At 48.3% G+C, this 25,968-nt stretch overlaps 1 protein-coding gene across 1 annotated transcript in view; it reads left to right on the top strand.

Moving 5' to 3' along the window:
• The window catches only part of CPN1 (carboxypeptidase N subunit 1), a 29,390-nt gene extending 9,372 nt beyond the window's left edge, over positions 1-20,018 (top strand). Inside the window, exons 3-9 of the mRNA XM_032768049.2 lie at positions 1,741-1,896; positions 2,449-2,637; positions 4,340-4,451; positions 6,702-6,841; positions 7,217-7,316; positions 17,274-17,392; positions 19,783-20,018. Of these exons, the coding sequence (XP_032623940.1) occupies positions 1,741-1,896; positions 2,449-2,637; positions 4,340-4,451; positions 6,702-6,841; positions 7,217-7,316; positions 17,274-17,392; positions 19,783-19,914 (948 nt within the window). The 3' untranslated portion in view covers positions 19,915-20,018. The remainder of the gene's footprint in view (positions 1-1,740; positions 1,897-2,448; positions 2,638-4,339; positions 4,452-6,701; positions 6,842-7,216; positions 7,317-17,273; positions 17,393-19,782) is intronic.
• Positions 20,019-25,968: the final 5,950 nt, after the last annotated feature.

The following is a 25,968-nucleotide window of genomic DNA, read 5'->3' as shown; positions in this document are numbered from 1 at the left end:
CTGCAGGTGGCTCTGTGACTACTGGGGGCCATTAAGCTAGCGCAGATAAAGAAACTCGAATTAACCTCGGGGAACAGAAGTCACCAGTAGGAAAGGAATGTCAAGGGGAACAGGGAAAGAGGAAGCAGGTCAGGCTTGCAGCGAGAGAATGGCCCCAGCTGGGTGGGGAGCATGTCCAAAGTAGAAAGGAAACAAGATTGGGGAGAGGTGGTGGTGATCAGGTAGCAGATTAGCATGTAGATGGGAGCAGAGGGAGAGAAGCTGGTGGCTTCAGATTCCCAAGGGTTAAATCCTCACTTTGGGGAAATGGTATTTGTGAGTGGCTTGCTCAAATGGCAGGATGGGTGCTGAGGGAGGGATTTGTCAGAACTGATCAGGTATCTGCTGGCTGTGGAACGTTGAGCTGAGACCAGGACCACATGCAGTGATGGGTGACATAGGGTGGTACTGGAGACATGGCTAGAGAAGGTCTGAGTGAGGAAGGAGATAAATCTGTGGGGAGTTTCCCTGATCACTATGAAAGTTCTGCCCACATGGGTACAGCTCAATGAGAAGAACTGGGGGCTGAGGGAGCTGTGTATGGCGATGCAGATAGTCATGCAGAGGTGTGTGATCAAAATGAAAAATGTCTCTGAGATTCAGTTCCAGGTATACTAGAGCACCAATGGCACTGCCACACCAGGCCCACACTCGGAGCCCACAAATGACCACATGGGGGCCCACAAAAGGTTAATCCGGCCCTGACTCCAAGGGACCAAGCCTGGGGGTTAGTGCTCTGGGAGCAAGGAAAGACTCAAAGGTAGCCCAGAAAAGGGCTGTGAACTGGGCCTAAAGGGTGGGCTGATGAAACGCCCACAAAGGGCAGAAGAACTTGTGTTGCTTGGGACTTTTTTGTTGCCCTGTTGGAGGCCTGGAAGGGGTTAAGTTTGTGGCTTGGCTGGAGGGCCAAGTCACATCTCCAGTCCTGACCCATGTGCATGGAGTTTATTAAAAGAGCCCTGAGGAAGAGGGAAACTGAGGTAGGGTGCTGCAGCGCCACCCCAGGCCATAAGTGAGGGGTTGGGAGGTGGGTGTGCTGTTAGCATCCATCTAATCTAATCTCTTGTCTCTGACACTGGCAGCACCACATCCACCAGAAGGGGGACAAACTGCCCTGCAGTTGGCAGATATGGGATATGCTGGGCCATGGAAGGGCACATCTGGATCAGGCAGATTTAATCTCTGGTCCGTGAATTTTATTGGCATTAACCACACTAATGCTGAATGCAGAATGCAAACAATGGTCCCATAAAATAAATGTAAATAGTGTTCATGAAGGTGCAATGCCCAGTACTCAGGTGCATGCCTGGGTCCGTGTATGATTTCCCTGTCCCTACTGGAATTCATCCCACTCTTCTGGTGCTGTTAAACATGGTCCATGGGCATGGAAATCAGGGTGGTCTAGTTATGGCTCTGTCATCGACTGCTGCCTGACCTTGGGCAAGTTGCTTACTCAGGCCGTGCCTCAGTTTCTCCTTCTGGGAAATGGAGATAATGATACTGACCCTCCACTGTACCATGCTCAGAGAGTACTGTTTATTCCCCGGGACAGCAGTGACTCATGTCTGGTGGTCACAGACACTACCGAAGCCCAGTTACCTTTTGTAGCTATTGGGAGTATCCAGGCTCTTCCCACATGGTGTTTGGATTGAGCCTGAGCTCTCCCTGGCTTCACAGGAGTTATGTGCCTTCTCCCTCCAGGACCCGGATGCCATTGGGTACCTGACAGGCAGGAACAATGCCAACGGAATTGACTTGAACCGTAACTTCCCTGATCTCAACACTTTCATGTACTACAATGAAAAAAACGGTGGTCCCAATCACCACATCCCTCTGCCAGCCAACTGGAAAAGCCAGGTATGGACCAGGGATTTCTAGCAGCAATACAGGATTGCACCAGCACCGCCCGCATGGAGAAACACCAACCCTACTCTGTACTTCCCAGCCCCCCTTTTCAGAGAAACAGCATCTCCTCTAAGAGCCCCACGTACTGGTTTATGCCTGAAGAACATTATGACTGGCTGGGATGATTTAGTTGGGCTTGGCCCTGCTTTGAGCAGGGAGTTGGACTAGATACCTCCTGAGGTCCCTTCCAACCCTGATATTCTATGATTCCATGACACACTGCATCACAGGGCTTTCAAGAGGAACCTGACCCAGCAGTTGCCCATTTTAGTGAACACCCTGAGTTCCATCCCGTATAAGTCTGCATTGGAAAAGTGTTTTTATCTAAAAAATTCTGTGAATACTTTTACTTTGGGGGGGATATGAAAGCAATTAGTCAAATGGGGTGTCTATCACCCCCACTCCCCTGAGCACTATCCACGAACCAGGCTATAATGAGACTCCGCACTGAGCCCAGTGCTGCAATGGTTCTGACTCTCATGCCAGCATCTGTTTTCCTTGCAGGTGGAGCCAGAAACACTGGCTGTCATTCACTGGATGAGCCGCTACAACTTTGTCCTCTCAGCCAATCTCCACGGTGGAGCTCTAGTGGCGAATTACCCCTACGACAAAGCCCAGGAACAGCGAAGCCGGGGCTATCAGCGCAAAAGCAGCACCCCGTCCCCCACTCCTGATGACAAGCTGTTCCGGAAGGTGCATGAGAGCTCCTAATGAGGCTTGGGCCCCACATGTCAGATCTCACAAGATCAGCTCTTCTTCATTCAGTATCTGAACCAGACTGTAGGGGTTGAGGATTTAGGTCTGGGATTTGAATCCAGACTACCCCACCTTGATCCATCAGGCCCTAAACAAACATGTGATGGGATTTGGATCAGAAGTTCCAGTTTTAGCCCAGCCTTTGTTTTTAATCATCTGCAAAAAGCTCTTGAAATAGGCAATAAGATGACATGTGATGTTGGGCTAAATACATCCCTGGTATAAACGTCACTGATGTCCATGGTGTTTGTGCTATGAATGAATCCGGCCCATTTTCCATGTACGGGAGAGTGTAGGCACAAGCCTCTCCTTATCAGTGCAATAATCCTTTCTATAGGTCTGAGTCTGCAAAATGCTGAGAGCCGTCAAAGGGGGCCTGAGTGCCCTCAATTCCCCGGGGCTTCAACAGGAGCAGGATTAGGCTCTGTATGACACTAACGAGCCCCCACCTAATCAGTTTTACTCTTCCTTCTCCTTGCCCCACCCACCTCTCTGGAGAGGGTCTGACGGGCCTGCACTGCAATAACCTGGAGTTTGGTGTGTGCTCTGAAGTCATGTCTGACTTTCCACCATGTTTCCCAAGTCAGCCTGTGCAGACAGAGGGGTTGTTTTACTGCTGATCAGTGATCACTGAGCAGAGAGAATCCAGGCTCCATAGCTGGAATAAAAACATATCAGGATGATAAATCTCTTGCATCCGGAGTCGGATCCAGCCTCTGCCTCCTGGGGCCTTGGAAGAAACTGCCCGAGGGGCTGGCTATTCCATAAATGTCCATTATGGGCTTTCTTGCACCTTCCTCCGGGTCTGTCTGTTGTCAGAGACAGGAGACTGTGCTCCTCTCTGCTCCTACGGGCTCTTGTGTCTGGGTAGGGAGCAGCAGGGACTGTAAGAGGTAAACAGAGCGTTCATGCTGACCTGCCTCCTTCAAAAAGACATGGGTGACCTTGGCCTTCAAGGGTTACTTTCTGAAGAGGCGGGATCTTATTGCTGTGGCAGTGACAGCCAGAGCTTGGGCTCCAATCAGAAAGCCATGTCCTGGATTTCCCATTACAAGTTGGACTGAATTTACATTGCAACAAAGCCCTTCCCCCGACCCCACCTGTCAGGGCTCCCACTGGGCGGCAAACCCCAGGAGAGGGATGGGACAACCCCACCCGACTGTGCAACAGCATCCCCCTGCTCAAATTCTCTGTAGGCTTTGTTGGCAGGTTCCTGAGCTCATGGGGTTAGGGCTGGGATGAGGTTCCCCTGCTGGGGGAGGGGCTGGGGACAGGTTCCTGAGCCCAGGGGGTTAGGGCTAGGGGCAAGTTCCCCTGCTGGGGGAGGGGCTGGGGACAGGTTCATGAGCCCAGGGGGTTAGGGCTAGGTGCAGGTTCCCCTACTGGGGGAGGGGCTGGGGGCAGGTTCCCAAGCTCATGTGGGCAGGGCTGGGGTATAGGTTCCTATGATGGTGTGGGGGGGGGTCTGTGTGAAGACCAGTGGTGGGGCTGTGCTGGGCCTGCTCTCTCTCACTTGGGTTTAGCTCCATTGGAGGGGCTCCTGCTTGTCCCTAGTGTACATGGGAGCAGACTCAGGCTGAGGGACATGGGCCAGAGGGGTGAAGCCAGCACTGTGACCAGCCTCATGCTCTCTCTGCAGCTGGCCAAAGCCTATTCCTACGCCCATCACTCGATGCACCAGAGCCCAACCTGCGGAGAACAGTTTGCAGATGGCATCACCAATGGGGCCTCCTGGTATTCTCTCAGCAAGGGTAAGAGCTAGGGGGAGCAGGAACCGGGAGTTGGAGGAAGGTCCAGAGGGAACAGGAGAGGGAGAGGTGAGGATATGAGAGGTCTGGGCTGCAGAGGAGGTAGTAGGACAGACAAGGGTTGGGGAAGGGATGAGCAGGGTCGGAGAGAGAGGGTAATAGCTGGGGAAGAGGTATAGAGTTCGTGGTTTGAGGGAGGGAATGTGGAGGTGTAATGGCTATGGGGAGGGTATAGGGTTAAGGGATGGTGAGACAGTATGTGGAGATAATGGCTAAGGAAGGGGTATTGTGATATGGCGGTGCACTCTCAGTAAGTGATGACCAATCCCCCAGAATCTGGGTACTCAGGAGTACTCGTTTCTGTCAAACCTTGAGTATGAAGCTGAGGGGGCCACAATGTGGAAGTGACAAGACATAAAAGCAGCAATAAAATTATAAATAACAACAAATAATAATGGAAAAAGTTGATATCACTGACTGTACACTGCCAGTCATGAGTGCTGACAATTGATAAGGGAAGTTAGATTTTCCATGGATACCATGTCTAATAGGGTTAAGGACATCAAGAAGGATTGAAAAAGACTATATTAGGAGAAGAAGACAACCTAGCAATGGTGTAGGTCCATTACTAACTAGGGATGATAAAATTTCTATTCTGTATTTGGGAAGAAGCTGGATGGCACAGTCAGAGCATGCGCTGATAATGAAATAGTTTATTCTGAGAGTAACATGGGAGGATGTTAAACAGCAACAGCTAAAATTAAACATTTTCTGATCTGTAGGACACAAAAACTTGCACAAAAGAATTGTTCAAGGAGCTCTCTGAGCCCACGATTAATATTCCTTAGCACAAAAGAATGCATAAAGTAAAACATGGCATCTAGCAACTGTGTGTGATAAATGTTCACTTTTTTGTCAGCTATAATGCTTTTTTATAATGCAGTTTGCTGAAACATTTAGCAAATGAAAGTGTGTTGGGAATTGCACAAGTAACTTTCCAAGCTTCAAACTGACAATATATTATTGACCTTAACCATAGTACCTGAATATTCATTTTCTGAATGAAGATGTCTGTCTTTTTACAGAAAGTTTTGAGTTTGGGGGTTTTTAGGTTATAAATACCAAGTTCTCCATGTAGGTCTGCCCCAGTATTTGGAGGACTGGGAATAAGATGATATATGAGGCTGTGTCAGTTTACTGTGACCTCATGTTCCAAGTCTTTGAAAGACTGCTGAAGTCAGGACTTGATGTTTGTGACAAATGCTTGGTTGGTTTTTTAAAATTTCATTATGCTACCTTAATACATCAAAGTACTAAAGTAAAAGTAAAGGATTTATGGGCACAAACGGTTTTAATTTTGGTTTTGAAGCTGACATCTCTAACTCATAAAAACATCCTAAATTGTTTCTTCATTTTAAAATGGGTTTACAAAATCTGAACCTACATTTTATCCCTGTCCATAACAACTTATTTTCTTAATTTATTATTTTCTCCCATAATAGACAAAGTGAGGTAGAACTTGCATAACACCATGTTTTAGAAGAAATGCAAACTGTTGAGATTGGGTACCTGTTTGCCATATCACGTTTATTCAACTTAATAGAATAACATTTTGAATATCTAATTAGAATGTAAACAATTTGGTGTAATTCTCTGGCCTGTGCCGGGCAGGAGGTCAGATGAGACTATCATAATGTTTCCATCTGGTCTGTGACTTGTGCACTTGGAGAGGCACATGCAGCTCCTAAGCACAGAGCTCTGGAGAGCCCCGTCTGGTGGGTATCATGGTAGAGGAGGGGAAAATTTGATTGCAAAGAGGATAGAGAGAGGCAGCACTGAGAGGGGCTGTGAGAAAGATTTGAGGCAAATGCCGGGGGTGTTTGGGGGACTGGATATGGGAAGGGCTGCTGGGCAAAGGGAGGGATAGCTCAGTGGTTTGAGCATTGGCCTGCTAAACCCAGGGTTGTGAGTTCAGTCCTTGAGGGGGCCACTTAGGGATCTGGGGCAAAATCAGTACTTGATCCTGCTAGTGAAGGTAGGGGGCTGGACTCAATGACCTTTCAGGGTCCCTTCTAGTTCTGGGAGATGGGTATATCTCCATTATTATAATGAAGGACAGAAGAGGCAGGCCGTATATTTGGGGGAAAAAGAGGAGTGTCCTTGGGAAGGAGGCAGAGGGGAGGGGGCTGTACCGGAGAAGAGGGCATGACATGTCTCTGGGCCTGGCCACAACCTCTCCTTGTCTCCTCTCAGGCATGCAGGACTTTAATTATCTTTACACCAACTGCTTTGAGATCACTCTGGAGCTGAGCTGCGATAAATTCCCTCCTCAAAAGGACCTGGAGAAGGAGTGGCTGGCGAATCGTGAGGCGCTCATCACCTACTTAGAGGAGGTAAAGGGGACACACGTAGACCCTGATACCAACCTCATGTGGGGCTGAGATCCCTGGCCCCTCCCCCTTGCTTTGTATTGCAGGGGGAAGAGACGCAATGGCAGGGGGCACCAGCAAAGGCTGAGAACATGGAGGGAGGCCCTGGGGCTCCCTCTCTTGGTGCTTTGGAGGCAGCACTGAGAGACTCCAGCAATACTGCTCCCCCCAGCCCTGGCTCAGCCAGAGAAAAGCCAGCCCAGCTACAGGTCTTTGGCAGGCAGAGAGAATGGAGTATCACCAGGGCTCTGTTCTCCTGCTCCAGTTGGGCCTGGTAGGACCCTGACAGAGAGAGAGGCTCCAGCTCTCAGGAGTGAGTGACTGTCTGTCTATCTGCAGGTTCATCAGGGTATCAAAGGGCTGGTGTCCGATGAGAACAACAATGGGATTGCAGGTGCTGTGATTTCTGTCAGTGGGATCGGCCATGATGTCACTTCCGGTGCGTTGCCCATCCCTCAACTTGCTGATCCTTTTGGTAACAGCCCGTTTAGCCTGATTTGGGAGGAACACAGTGTGATGGGCCCCCTGGGGTGCAACCTGGAACTGGGGTGCCACTGAGCCCTCTGTCCCACCAGCCTGGGCTCCCTGTCACACTGTGCTGCTGTGACAAGCTGCAGACCTGCTTCTACTCCTGCACTTGCACAAACCTTTACACAGGCAGGGACACACCCAGTTGCAGTTACATGAAGGCTTCTCCCCAGCACCACAGCCTAGGACCCCGGAGCTCTACCATCTTGTTCTGGTCAAAAGCCTGCCCAATATAAATTTATGACCCAGTCCGTACCTCCCTCAATGTGGAGAGGACAGTGCACCAGCTCCTGTTCCCAAGCAGATTCTCCAAGCACTTCTGGCAAAACGCACTGTTTCGGGTAAAAAAAAAAAAAAAAAAAAAGTACAACAAATGTATTAATTACGGAAAGATAGATTTTAAGTGATTATAAGTAGTGAGCACACAGATCAAAGCAGATTACCTAGGAAATAAAAAAAAAATTCAATCTACATTCTATACACTGGACCAGATTTGAATCAAGCAGTGTCTCATCCTGTAGATAGTACAAACAGTCCACCAAGCTTCCATTCACAGGCAGGCTTCCTTCTTTCCCCGCCTGGGACCTCCTTCCCCAGTTCAGTCATCGTTCCGTAGGTGTTTTCAGGTGCTGTGCTGTAGGGGGAGTAAGGCCCCTTGGTGACACCACTTCCTCCTTTTATAGCTTCTTCCATCTTGCTAGAAAGACCTTGCGCTGTGACCCGAGTTAAACAGTCCCCATTGTGTAGTGCTATCTCTGAGAGGTTTCTGTTGTACCCAGTTGCTGGAGTAATCCTTGTGAGTATGTGTATTTTCCTCAATGGGCCAGTAACGCTGTTTGGCCTTTGCATTATTGTACCTGAAAGGCTGCATAGGGGTGTTTTTAACTTCACTACGTACTTCAGTAACAGACACATGGCAAAACTTCATAATTCTAGATGCAAAGATAGCACATACAATTTAACAGGATATTAATACTCAGCAGATTCAGACTTTATGCTTTGTGAGGAATCAGTTTAACTTTGTGAACAACACATAATCCCGTCGCCATGGTAAATACGGGGTGCGGAGTGTCACACATCGTGAGCTAGGCAGTGATGTATGTCGCACGGCCCACTGTGGGAAATGAGTGAACCTCACAGTGGTTAAAGGTGAGAACTCTCTGAGAGGCAGGAAGGGCAAAACTAGCAAAGGCCTCCAGCCACTACCCCCCCGTCTGGCATGCAGCAACCTCGAGCACTGCAGATTATTAAAATGCTGTGTGTGTGTGTTGGCTTGAGGGCAGGGACAAAGGTTAACTTGTGTAATGAGTGAAATGGCATATAGGCTTTGTGTATGCAGCTTCATATTTGGGATGGATCAAAAAGTGAAATGGATTTATTGGTTCTGATTCTTCTCTGGTGAGTTTTTGTTCAAATCACAAACAGACCTTCCAAACGTCACACGTGTTGCATGACTTAGGGTCACAGTTGTTAATCAGCTAAGCGTGAGCTCCCCATGGGATGCTGTAGCTAAGAGGATGAACACAGGCCTTGGACGTATAAGCAGGAGAGTATCAAGTAGGAGTATGTAGGTGGCATTCCCTCTGTATATAACATTTGTGAGGCCATTGCTGGATCCTGTGTCCTGTTCTGGTGTCCAAAATATGATCTGAGGGCTGGAAACAGGCCATATAGGAAGAGACTTATGAAGATCAGTCTATTTAGTTTATGCAAGAGAAGGTTAAGAGGTTTCTTGACTCTGGTCTACAAGCACCTGCAAGGGGAAGAGATGTATATGTTTCATATTTTTATCAGTGACTTGGAAGAAACCATAAAATCATCACTTGTAAAATTTGCAGATGGCATAAAGAGTGGGAGAGTGATAAATTACACAGAGGACAGGTCACTGATATACAGAGATCTGGATTGCTTGGTAAGCTGGGCTCAAGCACACAATGTCTGTTTCAATAGAGCTAAATGTAAGGTGATACCCAGAGGAACAAAGGCTGTTAGCCATACTTACAGGCTGGGGGCTCTATCCTGGGAAGTAGTGACTCTAACAAAGACTTGGGGGTCATGCTGGATATTATCAGCCACGATGGTGTGGCCAAAAGGGCTAATGCAGTAGTTCTCAACCAGAGGTCTGGGGCTCATTAGGAGGCCTTGAACCAGTTTCAAGGGGGCCTCCAAGCAGGGCCAGCATTAGACTCACTGGGGCCCAGGGCTGAAAGCTGAAGCCTCACCACATGGGGCTAAAGCCCAGGTTCCTGTGCCCCGCAACCCGGGGCTGGGGCTGAAGCTGAAGCCTGAGCAATGTAGTTTGTGGTGGCCCCTGTGATATGCGGTCCCAAGCAATTGCCCTACTTGCCATCCCCTAACGCCCGCTGTGGCTTTTATATGCAGAAAACCAGTTATTGTGGCACAGGTGGGCTGTGGAGTTTTTACAGCATGTTGTGGGGGAACCTCAGAAAGAAAAATGTTGAGAACCGATGGGCTAATTCAATCTGTGGCTGTATAAACAGAGTAATATCAAGTTGGTATAGGTGTAGGGAGGTTCTGTTACCCGTCTATTTGGAACTGGTGTGACTGCTACTGTAATGTTGTGTCCAGCTCTGGTCTCCACACTTAAGGAAGGATGGTGGGAAACAGGTGAGGTTTCAGAAGAGAGCCACAAGATGCCTAAAGGATTGGAAAACCTGCTAACAGTGAGACTCAAGAAGCTCAGTCTATTTACCTTATCAAAGAAAAGGCTAAGGGATGACTGGATCCCAGGCTATAGCTACCTACATTGGGAACAGAAAGTTGTTAATAGAGGCTCTGAAATCTAGCAGGCAAAGGTATGAGAAGATCCAGCAGCTGGAAGCTGAAGCTAGATAAATTCAGCCTTGAAATAAGGCGCAATTTTTTGACAACGAAGGTTATTAACCATTGGAACAACTGACTTAGGGCTGGGGTGGATTCTCTATCACCAGTAACTTTTTTAAATTGAGATGTTCTAAACTATCTGTTCTGGTTCATCCAGACTAGTAGACTTGAAACAGGAATTAATTCAGGGACATGCAAGTCCTGTGTTGTACAGGAAGTCAGACTACATAGCCACAGTAGTCTCTTCCAGCAGAGGCACCATAGTGGTGAGTTGTACCCCGTCACACATGGTGGAGAATGTGGGCACGTGGTCACCCCTGACATAAGGGAAGGATAGAGGACTGTGGGGATAAGTGCCTGTCTCGGAGATTTGAGAGACTGAGGGACACAGAAGGTGGAGAAAATGGAGCCAGGGTATGCAGAGGCCTTCTTTGCAGAGGGTTCTTGTGCCTTCCAGGACTGGACTCCAGAGTCATTGCCCCTGCAGAAAAGGGCTGACCAGCAGCATGGGTGGCTTCAGGCCCTGCTGCTAAAGGTACCTGAAACCCAACAGAAGGCACAAGAGCACCTGAGGGCCTATATGGCCCGGCTAGCAGAGCAGCAGTTGTACCTGTTCAAGTCGCTGTGGGGGGCAGTCCATAGAAACCACAGAGAGCAAGAGGGGAAGCAAGGTATCAGGACCAGGAGGATGTTACACCTGTGGGCGACAAGGACACTGGAAGGCAGTGTCCCTACCAGGATGGGTGATGGAAACCTCACCCAGAGAAGGAGAAGATAATAGAGCCCAAGAAAGCCCCACTTGTGAGAAGAACAGGGAGGGGACAGTTGTACTGGACCTGTGGGCAACAGGGGCACCTGAAGAGGGAGTGCCCGGACCTGAGTGGTGGGGTTGAGACTAGCCCTGGGGAAGGAGCTAAGCAAGGGAAGGACCATGGGAGGCCCTTAGCCAAAGGGAGGCAAAGAGTTGGCTGTCGGTGCCATGAGGAGGGCCATATAAGAAGGTACTACCCCCTAGGAGAAAGCAGGATAGCGAAGGGGTGCCCGGGAACAAGGCTAGGTCAGAGACTGTCAAGAGGGATGTGGCAGTGATGACTGAGGACCTGGCAGAGGGAGATAGGGAGTGGTGGATAAGATGACTGGAATGGAGAAGACCCAGATGGACAAGGGAACCCACACTGGAGCAGGACAGGCTGTGGTAGCGACCCAGACCTTGATGGAGGGAGGAAGATTACTCCTCCTGGTAGAGAACCTGAGGTAGGAGAGGGATGTCCTGCGGGAACAGCTGTGTGGGAAGCAGGGACAGTTATATACCCCCTGGGGTGGTCAGTCTTAAGGGAGTGGGTGTGTGATGGGGCATCTGCCCCACATTGGCCCATAAGGGGTTAAAAGCTGTCCTAGGGAGGTCGTACTGGAGGCAGCCAATTAGAAAGGGGCCAAGAAGAGCAGCCAATCATGATGGCAAGCTCATATAAGAAGGGCCGCAGGGCAGAGCAGAATTCAGTAGCTGACTGTCGCTTGAGGGGAGAAAACTGGGCTCCTAGCAGGAGGAAGGAGCGTCAGCACCTGGGACAAAGCAGAGCTGCAAGCAGGGACCGGGGGAGCTACAGAGAGCTCCTGGCTGGCTGCTAGGGCCGGCAGGCCGAGGCCCTGAGGTAAGGGCAGAAGAGGGTGCTGGAGCTGCATGGGAAGCAGCCTAGGGACAATGGGCTGCAGTTGCCACTGAGGGAAGTAACTGGGTGGAGATTGCAGGTCCCTCAAAAGGGGGGAATACAGAGTGTGGCACAGCCAGAGGGCAGTGTCACTGAAGAGGACCTTGCAGTCCGGGCGTGGTGCAGGTCCTGGAATGAAAGTGGTGGCAGTGAGGTACAACCAGAGAAGGGTGCACAGATGAACAGAGCTAATCCCAAGACAGCCAGCAGGAGGTGCTGCAGTTTTGCGTGATCCCTGTCACAGTGAGGTTTTCTAAACTTTTTATAATTTTTGTCTCTCTCCTCTGGACTGTCTTCAATTTGTCCAAAACTTTCTTCAAGCACGGTACCCAGAGTTGGACACAGTACTGCAACTGAGGGCCTCACCAGTGTCGAGTAGAGTGGGACAATTACCTCTCGTGACACTCCTGTTAATACACCCCAGAATGGTATTAGCCTTTTCTTGCTACTGCATTACATTGTTGACTCATATTCAATCTGTGATCCATTATAATCCCAGATCCTTGTCAGCAGTGCTGCCACCTAGCCAGTTAGTCCCCATTTTTTGTGGCTGTACATTTGATTTTTCCTTCTTAAGTAAAGTACTTTGCACTTGTCTTTATTGGATTTCAGCCTGCTGAATTCAGACGAATTCTTCAACTTGTCAAGATCATTTTGAATTTTAATCCTGTCCTCCAAAGTGCTTGCAGCCTCTCTCAGCTTGGTGTCATCTGAAAATTTTAAAAGTATACTCTCCAGGTCATTAATGAAAATATTGAATAGTACCAGACCCAGGACTGACTCCTGTAAGTACCCACTAGATACATCCTCCCAGCATGACAGTGAACGATTGATAACTACTCCTTGAGTATGGTCTTTAAATCACTTGTACACCCACTTTACAGTAATTTCATATAGACCACATTTCCTTAGTTTTCTTGTAAGAATGTCATGGGGCAGTGTCAAGAGCATGACTAAAATCAGGTCTATCCCATCTACTGCTTCTCCCCTAGTCACTCTGCCAAAGAAGGATATTATATTGGTGAGGCATGGCACTCCTTCCCCATTAAGCAGTGGACCTACACTTTCCTTCGTCTTTCTCTTCCTCCTAATGTATTTAAGGAACATCTTCATATTGCCTTTTATGTCCCTTCTAGTGTATTTCATTGTGTGCCTTGGCCTTTCTGATTTTGTTCCTGTGGGCTTGTGCAATTCTTTTCTACTCGTCCTTAGCAATTTGTCCGTGTTTTCACTTTTTGTAGGATTCCTTTTTGATTTTCAGGTCTTTAAAGAGCTCCTGGTGGAGCCATATTGGCCTCTTACTATTCTTCCTGTCTTTCCTTTGCATCAGGATAGTTTTCAGATGTGCCTGTAATATTGTCTCCTTGAGAAACCGCCAGCTCTCCTGAACCTTTTTCCATTAGATTTTCCTCCCATGAGACTTAGCTACCAGTTCTCTGAGTTTGTTAAAGGCTGCTTTTTTGAAGTCCACTGTCCTAATTCTGCTGCTTTCGTTCCTTCCTTTCTTTAGAATAATAAAATCTGTCATTTCATGATCACTTTCACCCACATTGGCTTCTACCTTCAGATTTGCTACCAATTCCTCTGTGTTGGCCTGAATCAGGCCTAAAATAGGTATCCCCCTGGTTACTTCTGTCACTTTGCCCTGGTCTACACTATGAGTTTAGGTCGAATTTAGTAGCGTTAGATCAATTTAACTCTGCACCTGTCCACACAACGAAGCCATTTTTGTTGACTTAAAGAGCTTTTGAAATCGATTTCTGTACTCCTCCCAACAAGGCGATTATCACTGAAATCGACATCGCCGGGTCGAATTTGGGGTAGCATGGACGCAGTTTGACGATATTGGCCTCCAGGAGCTATCCCAGAATGCTCCATTCTGACTGCTCTGGACACCACTTTGAACTCAGTTGGACTAGCCAGGTACACAGGGAAAGCCCCGGCAACATTTTGAATTTCATTTCCTGTTTGGCCAGCGTGGCAAACTCAGCAGCACTGGTGACCATGCAGTTCCCCGAGAATGTTTCTAAGCTCCCCCTATTATCTCTGTCCCTGAGGTTATCACAGTTTAGAAGGCCAAAAAAAATGCACTCGTGATGACATGTTTTCTGAGCTCATGCAGTCCTCTCGCACTGACAGGGCACAGCATAATGCATGGAGGCATTCAGTGGCAGAGACCAAGAAAGAATTGCTGTGTTTGCTTAATGGCAAAAGTATCATGCCTCACTAGCGATCCTTCCCAAGCCAGGTTGCTGTGTCACATGTATTCCATGCTGTGTCAGCCTTGGGCGGGGTATGGCCACTTTGTGAGCAGGAAGGCCATAGATATAGACATTGCATTAGGTAGCTTCTGTAGCTAGAGAAAATATGCCTGTGCATTCAGCAAAGTCTGTGGTAAAAAAAGAGAAGCCCCATAGTGTAGCAGTGATCACATTCACCTAACATGTGAAACATCCCCAGTTTGAAACCAGGCAGAAACAAGTCAGGGTTCCTTTTTCTGACTTCCCTCCTGCATTTTTAGACTTAGAACAGACTGCGCTGTGAAATTATACTTTGAATTATATCGATTATCAGTTAAATAATATGGAAGCTCTCCAAGTTATAGTCCTGGGTTCCTTACCCTTTCAGTTGCTCTGATAAATTAACATTTTTTGTTAGGGTGGGGGAAAATTTTCATGAAGCCTTTTATAGGGACTAAATGCTATCTAGGATTCTGAAATAACCTTAACGTGGCCCATAGCGTGCAATCCTTCGTTCTGGATTTGTCATTCCACAAGCTGAACTGCTCTTTACTACTGTCCAGGCTTCATGAGCCATGGGAGCAAGGGGCAGGCTGGGGTAGGTGCAATCGTGCGGTGCTGCTGGCTGAGAGAGCAGCCTGAGGCAGAAGCCTCCAGCTTGCATGATATTCCAGGCAGGACTGAATCTCCATGAGACGAAACTTAAAGAAGAGAATGACCTGGAGTCTCTCCCATTCGGTGCTCTAGGAGGAGAATAGCCATGTCTGTCCAGGCACCCCTGATCGACCTCACTGACGTCTGCCAGCTGAGCGGAGCTGAGCAGGACCCCGGCTGGCAGGGGCCAGCAGATGGAGCCCCAGACTGGCAGCAGGCTGAGCCGCTCAGCCTGCTGCCAGTCTGGGGCTCCATCTGATACCCCGCTCAGCCCACTGCATGCCTGGGGTTCTGATCATCCAGGCAGGCAGTGGACTGGACCTTGGAAAAAAGGCGTGAAATGATTGTCTGCCATTGCTTTCACAGAAGGAGGGAGGGAGGGGGACCTGACGACATGTACCCAAAACCACCTGCGACAAAGTTTTTGCCCCATCAGGCATTGGGAGCGTTACCCAGTATTCCAATAGACAGCGGAGACTGCAGGAACTGTGGGATAGCTACCCACAGTGCACCGCTCTGTAAGTCAATGCTAGCCATGGTAGTGAGGACGCACTCCGCCGACTTAATGTGCTTAGTGTGGACATACACAATAGACTGTGTAAATTCGAATTCTATAAAATTGACCTAATTTCGTAGTGTAGCTGGGGACAACATTTTGTGCCAGATAGGCGCCGACTCTGTGTATGCTCCAGCCCTGAAGCACGCATGGAAAAACATTAGTGGGTGCTCAGCACCCACCAGTAGCCAGCTCTCCCCTTCTCCACCAGAGCTTCCCATCCACTAGTGGCCCCGATGATCAATTCTTTCCCCTCCCTCCCAGAACCTCCCACCCGCTGCAGATCAGCTGTTCTGTGGCATGCAGGAGGTGCTGGGGGAAGGGCGAGGAGCGGCAACGGGGCACGCTCAGGGGAGAGGGCGAAATGGGGTGGGAAGAGGCAGCGGTAGGAGTGGGGTCTAGGATGGAGCGAGGGCAGGAAGAGGTGGGGTCGACTGGAGGCTTGGGGGAAGGGGTTCAGTGGGGCCTTGGGCAGAATCAGGGGTTGAGCACCCCCAGGGCCCGGAGGAAGCTGGTGTCTGTGCTCTCCAGTATGTTACAAGAACTTACTGGAAATGTTGTGTTGCACCATATTACTCTTCCAACATGCCAGATGGTGTGCTGCATGTATCCCCTGCCTCAGCTACAAGACCACTCTCTTCTCACAGTCAGAACACAACCCAAGCATCCTGATACCCTATGTCTGGCAAATAGCTGTATAAAGCCAGTGGCCAAGCGTGTGTCCTGTCACCTCTAGGGACTGTCATGTTTGATTTTTCAGCTTGGGCGCCAGGTGTATTATTTCAAAAAGAACAAGGGGCCACAGACAAGATTCTGCCTGACCCACTCCCTTGGTGCTGGTCAGCTGCAGCAAAAAGAGTAGAATCCACCCACAAGTGCCCTGCTAAGTATTCCTTCAACCGGGGGAGTCTCCGCTGAACACTGAGCCAGCATAGCTGGCCTCACATCAAATTCCCTGCAACCCCTGGTGCAGAAGGTGAAGAAGGGGAATGGCTGGAATGTGCTGTGACCATTGCCAGCTGGTGCAAGTTAGAGCAACATCCAGGTTGTTTGAGTCTGTGCCAGGACCAGAGCAAAGAATCAGAGAGCCATAACAGGATGTCGATTCTCAGCATCTCCCCTTTCCTCCTCTCCTGGGCTGCCCCGGTGGATGTGCAGGCGGAGGGCTAGGAGCTTTCCGAGATTCAGGCAGAGCCAGTAAAGCTCCTATCCTGTTCTCCCGGGGGTTCCCACGGGCCATCGGGGAAGCAGGCAATGGAGCAGCTAGAGCTACTCCCTTCCATATACTCTGATAGCTCAGGTGGAAGAGGTCAGTTCTGAATGTCCTGGGTTTGTTTGACCAGAACTGTCTGGCAAATTCAACATAAATTTCTGAAATGTTTTGGTGAACCTGAATTGGCATTTTTGGCGAACAAAAGTTCATCCAAATATTATACCCAGCTCTAATTAGGACTGAGCAGCATCAGCAAAGGGGTTTGTGTGCGGTGTGGAGGGGAAAGGAAGTGAGTCTTTCTCAAGCTATGCCCGTATTATTCAGCTCTTACAAATGTAAACCAAAGCCCCCTATATTTGGGCTAGGTGAGTGCACTTACCCCAGCGCTTTTTTCAAATCCACTCTCACTGGTAAGTCCCTGCACGCTGTGGGGTTGTTTTGGGATGATGGGAAGTTTGTCTGGATGCATGGGAGCAGAGTGTGTGGGAGGGTGGGAGTGCTGTCATGTGACACATGTAAACTAGCCAGGACAGAGCCCTAGGTGAGGCACAACAGGGGCAAGTCTGGTGAGTGAGATTGGCCCAAGTGGAATGTTTCTGGCTCCCGTGCCTCTGACTGAGTGCACTCCGGCTGCTGCTCTTTCTCATTCCAGGTGACCAGGGAGATTATTTCCGGTTGCTGCTGCCTGGCACTTACACCATCACTGTCTCAGCAGATGGGTATCGACCACAGACGGCGACAGCAACAGTCGGCCCGGCTGGGCCTTCGCTGGTGAGTTGTGCTGAATAATCAGGACATCACAAACTGAGTGAGAGATGAGGTGGTGAGGGGACGACACACTCTGCTGGCTGGGTCACATGGTGCAGCGATAGGCAGAGGTGGGAGAGAGATGTGTAGTGCAGATCGTGTCTCTGGCCATCCAGCCTGGGCTGTGATTCCCTGCTGCCAGCAGATGGAAACAGGGAGCAAAGAAACCACAAGTAACCAAGGGCATTGGGTGGGGCTGTTCTACTCACACGTATTTTTCTGGCTCTCTGCAGTGGAGAGAACTGGCTAGGCCAGATTCCTGCCAGGTACCTTTCCTCACAACCTTCCCCTTCTTGTCAGGGTGAGTTAAGTTTAAAGGGGGGTGTCTGCTCCCTGGTGCATGACAAGAGACAGAGGCAGTCCTGCCCCGTGGGGTAGGTGAGACCCATGGTTTCAGTGGCCTAGCATAGTTTGTTTCCTGCTTTGTGGCCAAAGATATTTTCAGCCCACAGCAGGGGCCTCACTCCTCTCTGAGAGGAACTCTGTCAGGGTGAGGCAGGGACATGTTCTCGCAGCCACGTGCCACACTGCTCTGGGAAGTGGTGTGGTCAGAGAGCGTGGAGATCTGCTAGTGGAATAGTGCGCCCACAATTCAAGCAGGATGTTCATAAATTGGAGAGGGTTCAGAGAGGAGCCATGAGAATGATTAAAGGATTAGAAAAGTTGCCTTATATTGATAGACTCAAAGAGCTCGATCTGTTTAGCTTCACAACGAGAAGGCTAAGGGGTGACCTGATTACGGTCTCTCTCCCTCTTTTTATATATATATAGAGAGAGCGGTATAACATGATCCAATGGCTGGAAGTTGAAGCTAGACAAATTTAGATGGGAAATCAAAGGGTACCTTTCTAGCAGTGAGGTATATCTCCATATTATTATATATTCTATCTCATAGAGCTGGAAGGGACCCTGAAAAGTCATTGAGTCCAGCCCCCTGGCTTCACTAGCAGGACCAGGTACTGATTTTGCCCCAGATCCCTAAATGGCCCACTCAAGTATTGAGCTCACAACCCTGGGCTTAGCAGGCCAATGTGCAAACCACTGAGCTGTCCCTCTCTCCAAAAATAAATTAGCCGTTGGAGCAGTTTACCAAGAGTCATGATGGATTCTCCATCACTGACAATTTTGAAATCAAGATTGAATTTTTTACAAAGCTCTGCTCTAGGAATTATTCAGGGGCCATTCTCTGGCCTTTGCTGTTCAGGAGGTCAGGTTGGACGATCACTATGGTCCCTTCTGGCCTGGGAACCTGTAACTATAAAAGCAGAAATGCTCTGAAATCACCAGTGGCTTTGGGGGTAGATGATTTTTGTGGAGTTTCCACAGCTTCAGCAGGTGTTTTGTCTCCTGGTGTAATAGGAGCTATCATGAGACTGCTCTGCTGCACCGCAGGTTATAAGTGTTAGTCCCCATAGCACTCAGTGAAATCACTATTTTTCCCCCACCATTAATACTATTCACTATTATATATTCTTCCTATCTCTCTGTCGATCGGCCAGCACTCTACTCAGCTCGTCTGCCTCCTGGGGGAAGGAGTTATAGCTACTGTCTTTATAAAACTGGGCTTGTGCCTTTTTTGTGCCTTTTGTAATGAAGAAGCCTGGAAGTTATTAAAAAATCCTGCTTATTGTGTGTGCTAGGAATAGTAGGTCTGGTCACATCTGGTTTCCCTGGAAGAGTTCTTGGGGTCTCATCAATGCATATTTCAAAATCTCTTTCGCCTGGACTGAAGGGGTGATGTGCTAAGTCTTTAACAAAGGTTTTCTTGCTCCAAAATCTTCATTACTCTTGGAAGTTAAATGTGTGTTTAAACCCTGCACACACACCCACCCCAAACCCTAGAATTTTAAAGAGCTCAGCTGAAATCCTGTCCTCTCTCAGCTGTTCACATTTCACTTTCTCAACTCTAGTGGTGTCATTATTTTGCTAGGTCACCTGTTGCCATAGAATCTGCTAGGCTGGAGGCGACCTAAATTTCTAATATGAAAAACAAGCAGGGGGGTGGAAAAGACCCTTCAAAATATATCTGTCTGGCCTTGTGCGTCCATCACAGAGAGACAGAAAAAGTCACACGAGTTGTTTCCCCTTTGCAGGTCTCCTCCCAAAGAAGTATGGGCCTTTGGTGCCCTGGGAGTGTAGCTGTTTGCCAGCATAGGTTTGTCAGTGGAAAATCAGGTTCTAGCTGGTTTGAGCACTTTGTTCCTGTCATGTCACAACGTGCCCCTTATCAGCTTTGCTTGTCTCAGCTTTGAAAGCTACAACTCTGTCCTGGCAACCAGAACTGACCTCTCTCCAGGCCTCAGCTAGTGAGAGATGAGCAGAAAGAAACATGTTTTTCTTCCTTTTCGTGCCAGGTCCATTTCCAGCTCAAACAAGACACAATAAAGGGGCCCATGGAAAAAAAGGCCCCAGCCACCAGCCTGAGCAGCAAAGCCCTTCAGAAGAAGGTAGTGCCGAGAGCAGCCCGTAAGAAGACACAGAGATGAAGATGGCGCAATCAGCCAAGAACTGGAAGAGTCCTATGAAGCAGCTGAGATCGAGAACTTCAGCAAGTGAACATCCTAACACAGCATAACAAGCCCAAATTGCATAGTTTATTAAATGCAGAAATATTTAACTCCTGAGAAAATAGTGAACTCATTCACAAAGAGCTGCAGAAGTCTGAATCTGAGAGCCCTTGGGCCAGTCAGTCTCTCTGTCTCCTACATCTCTAGGTCTGTGTGTTGTCCGAGCACATACCTGGGCCCTTTACCATTGGACTGGTCTCCACAGGTCATACTAGAGGTTCAAACAGTAATGATTAGCCTCTATTCTATTAGGAAGCAGGGGTGCTGAAACCATGTATTTGGGTTGTTATTACTACTTCAAGCCAGGAGGTGCAGCAGCACCCCCAGCACCCCTAGTTCCAGCACCCAGGTTCAGACACTGGGTTTGTGACACCAGTGGATGAATGCTATTGCACTTGCAGGCTATGGAATTAATCCTGGCTCTAGCGCTGTGGGTGTGACTATTAGTCTGAGCCCCAAGGAGGCTAGTGTCAGGTGGAGACCCTGCAGCTGAGGGAAGGCCAGGCTGGTGGCTCTGTCTGAAAGCAGTTAGTGATATGGCTGACTCCGAACATGGTTTGTGCCCATGAACAGTCTGACTAACACTGGTTAGTCACCCCAGCAGCTAAGAGTTCATTGGCCCTGTAGCCAGATCTCGTGTAATTGTTCTTTTGTTGTGTGGATGGGACACTCAAACTGTATCTGTGTTCCTGGCTTGGCTGGTTCTCTCCTTCCCAGCGCTCTACATAGTAGGACATCCCAGAGTGCACTGCCCCATGGGGATGACTGATCCACCAATGTTAAAAAGGCTACTGTGATCCTAGGATGTATCGGGCGAGGTGTTTCCAGAAGAAATAGGGAAGTATTCATGTCATAGTACAAAGCACTGGGGAGATCTCATCTGGAATACTGGGCAATTCTGGTCAACCTTGTTAAGAGAGATTAATTCAAATCAGAACAGGTGCAGAGAAGGGCTACTAGGATGAACCAGGGAATGGAAAGTCTAACTTGTAAGAGGAGATTAAAAGGGCTGGGCCTGTCTAGTCTAGTTCTGTAAAATGAAGGCTGAGAGAGGAAAGGATAGCTTTCAATAAATACAGGAGGGGGGTAAACACCACGTAGGGTGAGGAACTATTTCAGTTAAAGGCCAATGTTGGCACAAGAACCCAGTGGGTATACATTGGCCACGAGTAAATTTATTCTGGAATTTAAAAGAAGTTTTTTAACCAATAGATGAGCGAGGTTCAAGGAACAGCCTTCCAATAAGAGGAGTGGTGGCAAACAACATAATGAATTTTAGTGCAGAACTTAGTCCAGTTATGAATAGCATTATATGATGTGGGTGTCCATGATAGCAGGGCCGGGACTCTGTGATCCAGATGCCCCTTCCATTCTGATGTTCCATGAGCTGCCGATGCCACCCTGTGTGTATGACCTCCCAGCAAAGCCACTGGGATCTTCCCAGAATGCACTGATCTAAAGCAAAGGAAGCAGTGTCTTCAAATCAAGCCTGCATGCCTTTCTGGAGGATATATGTTAGCCAAACACAAGCTATTGGGGTCAATACAGGGGTGAAATTTAATGACCTGTGAGCTACAGAAGAGCAGACTAATGCCAGAAGGAACCACTAGATCATCTAAACTCTGAGTCTATGAGTACATCTATACTGCAAAAAAAGACCCATGGCAGCAAGTCTGAGCCTGGTTCCACTCAAGCTTGTGGGGCCCAAAATAGCCATATAGACACTGGGGCTTGGGCTGGAGTGTGCTCTGGAACTCAGCGAAAGGGATAGGTGGCAGAGGCCAGGCTGCAGTCCAAGCAGGAATGTTTACACAGCTATTTTTAGCTCTATAGCATCAGCCTGAGTCAGTTGACCCAGGCTCTGAGACTTGGTGTTGCAGATTTGTTGTTGTTTTGGTTTCTGCAGTGTAGATGTACCCTCAGACGCTATGGACAGGCAGCCTGGGAGGCCTGGATTTACAATGTGCTCAACACATAGCACATGTGAAAAATCATGCTTGTCGTAACTGGGTCCAATAAGTCATGGCCCAATCACAAAACCATGGTGCTACTTGGTACTGCAGGCAGAGTTGTTACACCCTAGGGCACTAAGACACTGCTCCAGAATTCAAGGGGGTTCAGTTGGGATGCAAAAGCAGCAAAGACAAGGCTTGATGTTTCTAGAGTAAAACACAAACAGGTAGAACATTTTTGGCCTTCTTTAAATTAGCAAAAAAAAGGCACAGACACAACTTTCTCTTCCTTTTGTAGGTCAACTTTATGGTCCTATACAGGAGATCCAGTTCTGGTATCCCCTGGGAACTTGCCTTCTATAGCATGCTGCTGAGAATCACAAAGCTGTGAGTCATTGTGTTACCTCTCTGCCTTAGCAACAGTGACGTTTGCTGACAATTAGACTGTGTGTCAGCTCCCCGTCACATCAGCCTGTCGTCCTCACCAGCAAACTCCTCAAGGCTCTCCCTGCCCAGACCTCACTCAGCAGGTAACAGTCAATGCACTCCAGCCCTCAAGCTCCTCAGATGTTTCCCTGCAATGCACAGCCCCTACCATGGTGCATTCAGAGAAGATACTAAGTTCACTGCTCTGTTGGAGTCAGTACATCACACTTTATTAATTTAACTGGGTAAATACCCTTCAAACCCAGCACTGAATTGGGTTATAGGAAAATTAGAGAGTTTATTAATAAGAGCATGGCTTATGTGATACAGTTAAAAAGATAAAAGAGATGGTTACAAGCAAATAAAGTGGAAAAAATACTTCTAAAACTTAGTCTAGCAAGATATAGTCTGCTCAAGATGTCTTCTCTCAGCCCAGTCTCCTTTTCCTGCTTTTTGCTGGCCACCTGGCCAGGACTCATCACAGAGATAAAATAGCTTGTTTTCTTTGTCTCCTAAAGTGAAGGATAAAGATGGATTCTCAGGCCACGTCTAGACTACGCGCCGTATCGGCGCGTTAAAATCGATTGCTCGGGGATCGATATATCGCGTCTAATCTAGACGGGATATATCGATCCCTGAGCGCGCTTATATCGATTCCGGAACTCCACCAACCCCAACGGAGTTCCGGAATCGACATAGCGAGCCGTGGACATCGATCCCGTGCGGTGAGGACGGGTGAGTAAATCGATTTTAGATATTCAACTTCAGCTACGTTATTCAAGTAGCTGAAATTGCGTATCTAAAATCGATTTTACCCCGCAGTGCAGACCAGTCCTCACTCTGCTCCTTATATTCCCACAAGGATGTCTTTGTCTCACAAGTCAGGAAGGCCTCCTGAGCACACAGTGTCCTGTGTCTCTGGAGTGCAGGAGGCATGTTTCTCTGTCTTTGAATATGGGCTCAGGATAACCCCTGCCGGTTTAGCTTGATGGCTTTGTGTACTGCTAATGTAACTGGAAGTAAACCCTTTGTCTAGGACAGACCGCTTTACCACCTTTACCTAGGCTAGGCTGTCTGGTCTTAAACCATGTTCTAATAACCTCATACAGAGGGAACTGATAACTTCCCATATAACATTAATACAGGCACTTTACAATATTAATGACCAGTGTCTTACTAGCTTTCATACCATACCTCACAAGGTGTATGTTGTACAAAAATGTTTCCAGTAAGATGTAGGGTGTGAATACAGGGGTGCCTAGGGTCACTCATCCCATTTTCATCCTTTCCCTTTCTCTCCTTACCTCAGGCCTATCCAGAGACATCCCCAAACTGTCTTGCAAACTCCTCCTCTTTCCCAAGTGTCTCTTGGTCTCATCTCCATCACTCCTGAGCCACTCAATAGCTCATCACATGTTCAGCATCAGTTCTCTCAGGGAGAAATCCCTCCTTGGCTCTGGTCTTCTCACACACAAACCACTGACTCTCTGTCTTACTGGGCTGCAGTGAGCGACTCTACCTCATACCTCTATTTGCTTCCAGATGCTGTTTCCCTACAACGTCTTCTCCTGAGAAAGGACTGTGGCTCAGGCCTAGAAAGCAATGGTCACTTTTATATTGTCTCTGTTGCCAGGGGGCACTGGTTAGGAGCACATAACTACGTCCATTTGTGAAAGTGATTTCACACTGACTGCCCACACTGGGGTGGGGGACGCATACAGGTTAGGTTCCCACTTGTAGCCACGGCTGGATTCAGATTTTCTATGCTCTCCTTGAGGTTGAGAGAAAGCAAGGGCGTGGCTGAGCCATTCAACTGCTCTGTGATTTACCACTACCTTCCCCAGCCAAGTCTGGCTGCCAGAGCCATGTTCTTGTCCCTTCTTATTTTCAGCCAGATTTTTTTCATAAGAACCTGTCAGCCATTGATTGTAAACAAACATTCATGTATGAAAAGTATTTAAGCTGAGTGCACAGGGAGAGGTCCAGCTCTCGGCCTATCAGACTGCCTGTGGCCCTTGTGGCATGTAGCATGGCTGGGGTATATTTAGCCTGTCTGTCTGGTGTAATTCAGAATGCAGGTTATTTGGGGCAGGGCCTATGGCCTGCTCTGGTTGTCCAGAGCTGACACCACTCAGTGAATAATAACCAGGCCTCACACTGTTAGCTGGACATGCTACTGATCCGCATTAGCTGCAGAATGAGAGCACACTCATCGCCCTCTTGTGCTGCTGGAGAGTGTAACAGAAAAAAGTATGTGTCTGTCTTGCTTTCCAATTTCAGCAAGACCCAGTGCCTCAGGATTCCTTCACAGCTCTGCATTTGGAACAGGGCTGCACTTTTAGAGGACTTGCTGGTTTCACCTCCCCATGGCCTGTCTCCACTCTAGGTAGAGATGCCTGCAGTACTATAATTCTGGGTACAGAGGCCCTTTCGTTGTAGAACTTCCCATGAGCGTGTAACTTTCTGATGGAATCTGCCTCAGAACTGGAATTCCTCCTGTTTATTCTCATCCCAGTGAGGAATATTTTGTGTGTGGACAGTTTGGCAGAGATCCATTTGGCTCTTTTTGAGTTATCCGTGTGTGGTAAAAAATGGTTACAACATGTTTCCATTGCGTTTAGCCATTGCTCACTTAAACCTGTTCTCACATAGCCTCAATGTGCTGGAAGAAGTGTGTGCTAGAAATGACATTGCTAAATATATGCAGCTAAGGTGACCAGCTGTCCCGACCGGGTCCATCCTGATATTCAGGGCTTTGTCGTATATAGCCCTCTATTGCCCCTCTACCCCATCCCAATTTTTCACACTTGCTATCTGATCACCCTATATAAAGCACAAGGGTTACCACTAATTTTGAGAGGCAGTTCCAGTTAAAAAAGTTGATAGTGTTGGATCTATTTGGGTCAGGGTCTTTTAATAATTATTAATTAATTAATAATAGTAATAGCTCTGGTAGCACTTCACATCTTCCAAGTGCTGTAGCTAATTCATCCCACAACCCTTCTGAAGGGAGGATCAATATTTCTGGCTGGGAGCTCTCCCTGCATGAGAAATTGGGAGCTTTATGAGAGAGAGGGCAAATTATTTCAGCTGAGACTGTGGATTTGCTGCTCTGTACATGTGACATATGCTGTTTTCTGTGGACTTGGTGGGCCATAGTGGAGGGAGTTTCAAATAGCTGAGGTAAAACGAAATGAAGGCTGCCTGGCTGGGGATTACAGCAAAGATGGCCTCAGGAGAGTGGCTGAATCACTGAGATGGCCCTGGAGGATGTGAAAGACATCAGGGCAGTGGCATTCATGGGCAACACGGGGGTTAGGAAACGTCAAACAGAGACGTGAGTGAAACCTGCCTGGTGAGGGAGAAAAGGAAGCAGCTGAGAATTCCTTAGGGCTAAAAATATAAAAGTATTCTTTAAACCTGAAACTCTTCTTTGAAGACTGGAGAGGTTGGGACCAAAGTTAGGTAAGGAATGAATTGGGAATGGACAGGGCAAAGAGAAGAGCAGAGAAGCCAAAGCTATTGAGGTGAATAATAATGAATGGAAGTACGAGAAGCAGGATGTCTGCCTGTGTGACTGCACCCTTTCCTCTCT

This window comes from Chelonoidis abingdonii, chromosome 16 (genome assembly GCF_003597395.2).
Source record: "Chelonoidis abingdonii isolate Lonesome George chromosome 16, CheloAbing_2.0, whole genome shotgun sequence".
Taxonomy (NCBI): Eukaryota; Metazoa; Chordata; order Testudines; family Testudinidae; genus Chelonoidis; species Chelonoidis abingdonii.
Note: the sequence above shows the minus strand (reverse complement) of the source record. Positions and strands in the feature narration are given on the sequence as shown.